Here is a 9,868-nt window from a genome sequence, read left to right as displayed (position 1 = left end):
GAATTGCAACAATAATGCTAAAATGATTATTTATTTTTCATGTCACTTTAACTTTTGAGTTCATTTTAAATACAAACCCCTAGAGAGTGAAGAAATTTTGGAACCCTGTAGAAATCATTGGAGAGAGATTGACTCTATCAGGACTAAGTAGATTTTTTGAAGAAGTTATCTAGCAAATGCCTACAGGTCAATTGAACATTCCTACCAAAAACATAGATATAATAATAGCAGCATTGTTTTCTAAATGTAGGAAATCCTGTAAGGTGGGTTTTCTATTATATTCCATATCGTATGCATTAAATAAACAAATGAGTTAAAAAATTTTGGATCATAAGAAAACTAAGATCACAGGAATATCCCTCATCAATTTAATTACTTCATAGGCAGCATCCAAATTTAAGCATTGAAAAAAGGAGAAGAAAAAATGTCATGAAATACACTAGTTCAATTATAATGTTTACAAATTGCAGTGACTTCTTTGTACTTTTGTCCCTTCCACAAATAGTTGTTTCATGTAGAAGCCAAAGTGTCCCTTTAAAACAATGCTCAAATAGTCTTCCTATCAATCTTAGACCAAATTCCAAAGTCCTTACCGTGGTCTATAAGACAATACATGGTATGCCCCCTACTGATCCCTTTCCCTTCTGTCATCCTTCTCACTCCACTCTTGTCATTCTGGCCTCTGCTGTTCACGGAAAAATCATTCTTGCATTTGTCTCAAAACATTTGGACTTGCTATGTCATAGGACATTCTCCTCCAGATACATGTGTGGTTTTCTCTAACTTCATGCAAATCTCTATGCAAATGCATCCTAGTCAAAGAGATTTTCCCTGCCCTCTGCCCACCCTATCTAGAGTAGCTGTCAGCATTCTGCTTCACTGTCTTATCCATTTTCTCTGCCTAGCAGTTTTTCACTAGCTATCTGCAAATTATATATATAATGTTTGTGACCTCTAAATCTCCCTGTAAGCTCCATTAAGGTGAGTTCAAAGTTATTTTGCTCAATGAAGGTGGCACTTGACAAAACATATTACTACATATTGATTTTAATTTTTATCAATTATTCTATTTGATGAGAGATTGCTCTTATTAACCTATTTCAGTTTATCCTTAGACAAAGCTTTGTATTATTTTTACTTTCTAGGTAACTAATAAATACACTTGCAAAAAGACATTTTAGAATTTAGAAATGCTATGTTGAGGTTTTTCCTTAACTGTTCAATATTCAATCATATTCCAGAATGTGTTTTTTTTAAAGCCTGTGTTTTCACATGTGTTATCAGTTATAAAAATGACTTAAATATAATAAAAATCACTTTAATTGAATTACTTGAGACTGAATCAGTCAAATCTCAGGAGACTGTAATTTCACGCACAAGCTAAACTGTATTATGTTTTGCTTAATGTAGCTAAGAATTTGGTGATCTCAGTTAATTATGACTATTTATTATGCTAATTACAAACATTGATTTAAACTGACTTGAGTCTGATTTTTTGAAGCAGTTCTTTTCCAGCATTTTTCTTCTTTAAATGCTATTGAACTCTAGCATTTCAATGTTTGTTTCATTTACTCGAGTTATCCAAATTTTTATGATTAGAAGGTGTATACTATAGAGGTATAAAAATATTTTTTTTCATTGTGAGATAGAAAAATACTAAAAGATGAGGCATTATCTATATTATATATTTTATTTATTTTTTTATTTGTTTGAGAGAGAGAGAGAGAGAGCACAGGGTGGGCCTGGGGGGGAAGAGAGAGAATCTTAAGCAGGCTCCATGTCCAGCACGGAGACCTACGTGGGGCTTGATCTCAGTACCCTGAGATCATGACCTGAGCTGAAATCAAGAGTCAGATGCTTGACAGACTGAGGTGTGGACAATGTCTATATCATAAAGTTCCTAATGTACTTCATATATTATCAGAGTTCACAGTCAATATCAGTTAATCTCTTCTGGAAAATTACATTTCAAAAGGACACATAAGTAATTTAAAAGATGCTTTTAGCTAAGCTATTTATGTAAGTGATAAGTTATACTGACATAAAAATGTTATATTGCATACCTAATGAAAAGAACTAATTATTCGCATTGATTTAAGATATAGTACCTAAGTTATAGTGGGGCTTTCTACTTTTTAATCAAATGTTTCTCATAACAAAATGAATGTAGCATTTTAAAAGATACTTTGCCTGATATGTGGCAATTCTCTGTAATGGTTACTCACACTGATCCTTCCATTCCTCTCTTGGTTCTATTGAAGAATTGTTGATGGAATGTTAAATCTTTAAAGTATCATAGTATAGTTGATATTCTGTAATTAACAGTATAATCGAAAATTACATCACAAAGACAAAAATTAACATGAACAAATTAACATTATTTAGCTTCCAGGGTCTTTTATCTTTTAAAATATGCAAACTAACAAAAAATCGACTTGAGATCTATGTTTTTAAAGGGCAGACATATATATACAAATATATATAATCTTCCACCACTTCCCAGGGAGGAAGACTGGGTTCATGTCAAAGATTTAGGAAATTTAGGGACAGATCTCATAATTACTCTTGACCGTTGAATGTAGTGTGCATCCCACTTGCCCATTTCTTGAATGGAAGTGATTATTGCATTTTTCCTATGCCTTTGGTTTATGGGAGTTGGGAAACCTTCTTTCTTGAGTTCACATGTCTTCAGATCAAGAATAGATGCAACAAAGGGAAGAGCCCAAGGAGCCCTTCAGTGCCTGGATCTAATTTAGCTTTTAAGTTCCTACCCAATAAACTTGAGACTGTTGCTCTTTTGGGGTGAGACTTTTGTTTGCATCTGGAAGAAACAGTGTATATTTCATGTGAAAGGAAACGCTTGTTATCAAAGGAAAGACTGTGTCTACCTAAAAATTACCTACAAATAGTGTGGTACACTTCTTATGGAGGGATGTCTATGCTCCCCACCCTCCCTTTATACCTGCCCCATCTTGAGCCTGAATGTTTTGTGCCCACTTGACCAGAAAAGTGATAGGGCATAACTTCCAATGCTAGGTTACAAAGGGCCATAAAATTTCTGCTGTTTCAGAAGAAAACTCATTCTTAGGGCCTAAAGCCACTGCTCTATGACCGTATCACGTGGAGAGGCCACATATAGGCATTCTGATAAATAGTTCCAGCTGAACCCAGCCTTTGTCTCATAATTTTTATTAGATGCTAGACAATGTGAATTTCACATTGGTGAGGGCTGGATTTTTCTGGCAGACAGTAAAGTTCCTCGCAGGGCATTCTGATCCTTTCAAGACTTCTTGAAAACTTTATGTGGACAAATGTGAATTAGCTTTTCCCTAGGGCAAGTTTAGCCTTACTTTTCTTGGGTCTCTACTGAAAATAGAGTTTCATGAGTAGTCCCAGAGAATTCTAATTACTAACTGTTCCAAACTTCAAAGTCTCTTAGTCCTGTTGGGATTCTTGGAAACTTTTACATTTCCTCCATCATTCTTTGGTTGGCCTCATGTATTTTAGCCAGTGTCTAGAGAACACTTCTGCAAATTTATGAACCATGTTAATCACCTTTCTCTGCAGTTATTATGCCTAGCGAATAACAGTGGCATAGCATCTCCTAACTCCTGTCTCTCTTCAATTCAGCAAGGTTTCCAGGCTCTTCTTAGGTTTCCCCTCCCTGTGTAACAAACCAATGTGAGTTTGCTCCTTGGTGAGTCAGAAACTGCACCAGGTTGAGTTGTCTCACAAAACTTTTATTTGCAACAAATAAGGAGATCAAGGGAATGGCTTCCAAAGCTGCGACTCCCTGAATAGAGGTGGATGGGATGAATATTTAGATAAGGAAGCCTTGTCCTCAGATGTCGAACATGCCTATACATACCTTGTATGTTATGTAAATGAGGCTTGTGCTCCTCCTTGGGTGAGAGATTTTAGTATTATAATGAGGTAAAGGTAGTTGTTGATTATTCTGGAGGTCACTGCATGGTCCATGTGCCCAGGCACAAGTGGGGGATGACACTCAAACTGGTCTGGTGGTCTGGGCTGACTGGAGGTGCTGTCAGGGCAGTTGCTATCACTGGAGGGATGGTTTGTTTCCATTTGCCTGAGTTAAGAGATAGCATGGAAAGAAGAGCTTAAGGAAAAATATGGGACAAAGGTTGGTGAGTGCAAACAGGTGGGCAGTAAAAGTCAGGCCTTGGGGTCTTGTGATACCGGCACAGTGGACTGGAAAATGCTTCCAGGCAGAAAATCAGGGCAATTGTGGGGCTTACCTCACTTGTCTCCTTTCTGTCAGTGATTATAGCTTTATGTTTGCAATATATGAAAATGAGTTATTTCATATAATTTGTCCAGTTTGCCAATTATTTACAGTAGGAGTGTAAGTTCAATCAGTTATTCCCTCATGACTGAAAGCAGAAGTCTCCATTTGAATTTAATAATTATCTACCATAGGCACAGGGCTGTGCATAAAGGACGAATACCCACTCCCCAAATACATGAAATTCTATAACCAATAGACTGATACCAAAATTTTTGAAACTATTGTTACATACACTTCATTCTTTGTCAAATAAAAGTGCCAATAAAACTACCAGAAACAAACATCATGTTATATATTACTACAATACCCTTAAAGATCCCAATAATTTCAGAAGTCTGACATTTTAATATTTTTATAAAGACATTATGTGAAATCTAAAACTCAAGCCCTGCCCTTGGACTATATTTAATGTAAAGCTTAAATTGAAAATTTACACTACGGAATACCATTTGGTGTTACAAACTCAAAGAAAGGAAAGATACATGGCTAAAGAAGTTTCTCTACTTAAAAACCAAGGAAAGAGCAGGAGGGGGAAAAGATATTTTAAAGTTAAGAGACAATTTTAGACTAACTCATAACGGTATTTCTCCCTCTTAGTAATAAAATAACATTTCACATCTCTGCATAAGCCTTTGTGCTCTTTACTTTGATACAGGCCTTTTTTGAGGGTGACATCTATCACATTTGCATAGGTAGAGTTGGAAAGCCTGTCCAAAAATAAGGCCAGGGGCACCTGGCTGGCGCAGTCCTTAAGCGTCTGCCTTCCGATCAGGGCGTGATCCCGGCATTCCGGAATCCAGTCCCACATCTGGCTCCTCTGCTGGGAGCCTGCTTCTTCCTCTCCCACTCCCCCTGCTTGTGTTCCCTCTCTCGCTGGCTGTCTCTGTCACATAAATAAAATAAAATCTTTAAAAATAAAATAAGGCCAAACAGAAATATAAACAGACTTTCAGCTCAGAAATTGCAAAGTGCGTTTTATATTTAGTTAGTATGCCACAAAATGATCACAGCCCTTGTGTATTCCTATAGAAAGACTGATAAATTCTCCACTTAAAATGATTAGTTTCAAAAAGGTAGCTATGTATTTTCCTGAATAAACTCTTGATAATTCCCACAAGGCACTGCTCTCTTCTCTTTGACTGTTTCCACCCTGACTACTTTTAACAAGTTTGATTTTTTTTTCACTTCTTCATGCCCTAATTTTTGCACCTCTATTTGTAATTCTTCACTGATTTAGTTAACCCCAAATAGCACTCCTAATTGAGCTGTCAGCGCCAACAGCTGAGTAACAGGAAAACCAGAGAGAAGTCTTACTATGGTAAAATATGTAATACTTTCCCTAACTCAGGAACACTGTCCCCAGCAAATTCCATATGCAATTGTTTGGCTGTCCTAGGAAATGCAGGCACACATTGATCAGAGTATTTTGTTCAATATCTTAAAAGTAATTACACCAGGGGCACCTGGGTGGCACAGCGGTTAAGCGTCTGCCTTCGGCTCAGGGCGTGATCCCGGCGTTATGGGGTCGAGCCCCACATCAGGCTCTTCAGCTATGAGCCTGCTTCTTCCTCTCCCACTCCCCCTGCTTGTGTTCCCTCTCTCGCTGGCTCTCTCTATCTCTGTCGAATAAATAAATAAAATCTTTAAAAAAAAAAAGTAATTACACCAGTTGGACTGCATCTTTTGTTAGCACACAGCATGCGGAGAAACAGTAATAAAAAGCAATTGGCCATTCTAAATTTAATCTGCGCTTTATTCTTTAAATCATGTGGCACTTTTCTTTTGAAATGTGTATTCCAAACTTCAAACTTTAACTATCAGTAATGATTATGAGCTCATGGGACCCAGAAGAAACAAGAAAATTGCTCTGAATCCAAAGAGAAATTTGAAGACTGACATGAAATTCAAATAGAGCAAGGCATTAGCATTTACAAAAGAAGTTGTTTTTCAATATGTGTATTTTAGCAAATTTATATGCTTAACAATCATAAAAATGAAACATGAGGTTCTTATCTGCTAGAGTAAGGAAAATCAGTTTTGGGCTTTAAAGCCAAAATACTTTCCAATGAATGGACAAATAGTTCTCCCCGTCTAACCACCACTCAACCTTTAAAAATATAATAAATACAATTAATGGTACAATTATTGTTATTGCTAACATGGGAACTATTTTTTTTTAGAATGCTTTGTTGTTGCTGTAGTGAAATATTTCCACGTGTGAATGATTTACAATAAGAGGCAATACAGTACCACAGTGAAGAGCACAGGCTCTGGACCCAGACTGGATGAAAATCGTGTTTCCGACATTCACCAGCTGTGTGATCTTGGGCATTTTATGTAACCCCTCTGTACCTCAGTTTCTCACCTGTAAAAAAAATTAAAATTAAAAAAAAATAATAAATGATTATCACCCCATATGTACCTCATTGGGTTTTCCAGAAAGGATGCATTTATAAATATAAGCAGAGTGCTCCTAACAACACCTGGTGAATGCTAAGCCCTATGAGAGTTTTCTTCTATCATCATCATTATTATTATGCTGTTTTAATGATCATTCTGATGAAGAATAAGCAGAGTTCCATCCTGCTTTGTCATGATTACTGACGAAGATGCCCCTGAAAAATAATTCCGGAGCATCTTGACGGTGCCAGGGGATTTCAAGAGGCGGCGATCAACGTGTAAGATCAACGCTCGCAACCCCGGGCCTGGCGCCGGGCAGGGGCGCGGCACTCGATTTCCTTCCCTGCCTCCTCTGTCCCCCTGGTGCGCATGCTCAGTCCTGCTCGGCCCTTGCCTTTGATTTATTTTTTTCTGGGCGGCCGCCGCGACCCGGGACTGGCTCGGGGATGGGAAGCGAAGCCCCCGGAGCTGCGGCAGCGGCGGCGCTGTGAGGAGCAGCCAGGGGGAGGCAGCTGCGGCTCGTCGGTGAGTATCTGGGAAGCGCTACCATGGCGTTCCGTAAGAAGAGCACCAAGAACCCCCCAGTCCTGAGCCACGAATTCATCCTGCAGAATCATGCGGACCTCGTCGCCTGTGTGGGGATGTTCTTCGTGCTGGGGCTTATGTTCGAGGGAACAGCAGAAGCATCTATCGTTTTTATTACTCTTCAGCACAGTGTTACCTTTCCTGCAGCAGAAGAACGAGCCACAGAATCAAAGTTCCTTTACTATTATGGCATCAAAGATTTGGCCACGGTTTTCTTCTACATGCTAGTGGCAATCATCATTCACGCCACGATTCAGGAGTATGTGTTGGATAAAATTAACAGGCGAATGCAGTTCCCCAAAGCGAAACAAAGCAAATTTAATGAATCTGGCCAGTTTAGTGTATTCTACCTTGTTTCTTGTATTTGGGGCACATTCATTTTAATTTCTGAAAACTGTTTGTCAGACCCAACTCTCCTATGGAGGGCTCATCCCCATAATATGATGACATTTCAAATGAAGTTTTTCTACATATCACAGTTGGCTTACTGGTTTCATGCCTTTCCTGAACTCTATTTCCAGAGAACCAAAAAGCAAGATATCCCCCGTCAACTTGTCTACATTGGTCTCCACCTCTTTCACATTACTGGAGCTTACCTCTTGTACTTGAATCATCTGGGACTTGTTCTTTTGATGATGCACTACTTTGTTGAATTACTTTCCCACATTTGTGACCTGTTTTATTTTAGTGATGAAAAGTATCAGAAAGAGTTTTCTCTGTGGGCAATCGTGTTTATTTTGGGTCGACTTGTGACTTTAATTGTTTCTGTAGTGACTGTTGGCTTTCACCTGGCCGGGGGGCAGAATCGGAATTCGGATGCCGTTACTGGAAATGTAAACGTGTTGGCCGCTAAAATTGCTGTTCTGTCATCCAGTTGCACCATCCAAGCATACATAACATGGAATTTATTTAATGTCCAGCTTCAGAGGTGGATGGAAGAAGACACTACTCTTCAGGCCCCAAGTGTGAAGAAGAAACGGACTAAAGGGAGGTCTTCTAAAAAAGGAACAGAAAATGGTGTGGCAACTTCGAATAGAGTAGACTCTCCCCATAAAAGGAAAGAGAAATCTTCATAATGAATTACAAGCTAATTGATTACTGTCCCCAAAGAAGTCTGCTCTTTACTATAAGATATCTTTGTGTGCTACAGATTTTTCTGTTCTTGAAAATAGTTTGTGCTGTCTTTGATTTCTGTTATTGTACTGTGTAATATATTTTTTAAAGGCATTTGAGGGGAGGAGGATTATTATGAATGGAAAAAATTGATATAGACTAAGCATCATCAAATGGTTCAGGGAACACCACCATATTTTGTTTTGTTACTTTTGAACGTTTTCCTAATTATTTGTAGATATAACTAAAAAATTCTGCAGATCAGTGACAGTTTCTTGCTCCTGCCAATCTTTTATAACATTAGCAAGGTGGTCTGATATAGCACTGTCACATTTTTTAATGTTCTCTTTTAGGATAAAATGGAAATATTATAAAGGTGGGATTCAACTTCATTATGTTTTCAGTATTCTCTAATTCTTAGAATTTTTAAATTTTTGTTTATTTTTTTTTAGAACTTACAACTGGAGAAAAGATTTGTAAAAGCACCAAAATAATGATGTGTTTTATAGGTAGTGGTTGTTAATATTACATCCCCATTTAAAAAAAAATACTAATGGGTAATGTGTGGAGATTTATTACCATATATTGAATCAAAATATCATGAATTAATATAAAAGTGTTACTGAAGAGGTAAAATCATTCTTGTCCATTTTAAACACTTGTAAACTAGAAATCAAAAAAAAAATTAAATACTTACCGTAAAAGGAAATCAGACTTAGTCTTTTTTGCTATGTTTATTAAAAATTATTCTTAATGAGGCTTGTTATAAGTTTGGTATCCACAGCATCTTGGAAAAATATTGTTTAACCTGAAAATCATTTTGAAAAACAATGCTTACTTGATTTATATCTATAAAAAGAATGTCAGCTATTTACACACGAAAAACACTTTAAGACGCTAACCTTAAGTAATTTGAAAATCGGTTGGATAATTTTATGAAAGGCCTGTCAAAAATACTGTTATAATTATAGTGCTTCTTCCATCTTTAATTGGGAAACTTTCATCTGTATGAGCCCTGTTTTGGATATGTGTGTATACTAAAGTGTATGTGGATATATAGGTATATAGATAGTATCTTTATTGAAGCAAATAGAAAGAATGGGCTGTAGTGGGTGAGTATGTTTTATCTCCTTTTCTCAACCTTCATTTTGATTCCATTTCCATAATGTGAATGTTTATACTTTTTTCAGGAGACAGTGGTTGAAAAGTATGCTAGAATAAGGCCATATATTTGCCATCCTCTGTTTTCTCCTACTGTGTCTCTTGTCTCTGCTTTTGATAGCCTTCTCTTTGGTTTGTTGTGGGTAGTTCCGCGTTTCCAGTCATGGGGGTCCTTGAAAATTAAATTTAGTGTACTTGTATTGCAGACTAAAGACAGAAGAGCCACTCTTGGCGGAGCTTTCTTTTCTGTTTGGTTTGAGAAGTGCACAACAAAGCAAGATTGTTTCTTTTTAAACTATA

At 37.3% G+C, this 9,868-nt stretch overlaps 1 protein-coding gene across 1 annotated transcript; it reads left to right on the top strand.

Annotated features, from left to right (window-relative positions):
* The first annotated feature begins 7,110 nt into the window (after nt 1-7,110).
* TRAM1L1 (translocation associated membrane protein 1 like 1) lies at nt 7,111-9,115 on the top strand. Its single transcript, XM_045799088.2, has one exon. The coding sequence runs from the start codon at nt 7,258-7,260 to the stop codon at nt 8,368-8,370; it is 1,113 nt and encodes a 370-aa protein (XP_045655044.1). The 5' UTR covers nt 7,111-7,257; the 3' UTR covers nt 8,371-9,115.
* Nucleotides 9,116-9,868: the final 753 nt, after the last annotated feature.

Source organism: Ursus americanus, chromosome 13 (assembly GCF_024610735.1).
Source record: "Ursus americanus isolate L20-20 chromosome 13, mUrsAme1.1.p, whole genome shotgun sequence".
In the NCBI taxonomy this organism is placed as follows: Eukaryota; Metazoa; Chordata; class Mammalia; order Carnivora; family Ursidae; genus Ursus; species Ursus americanus.
This window is presented reverse-complemented; position numbering and strand designations above follow the sequence as displayed.

Bases quoted from the DNA above. Each gene is read 5' to 3' on its own strand.
- TRAM1L1 (XM_045799088.2), top strand. From the start codon at position 7,258: ATGGCGTTCCGTAAGAAGAGCACCAAGAACCCCCCAGTCCTGAGCCAC.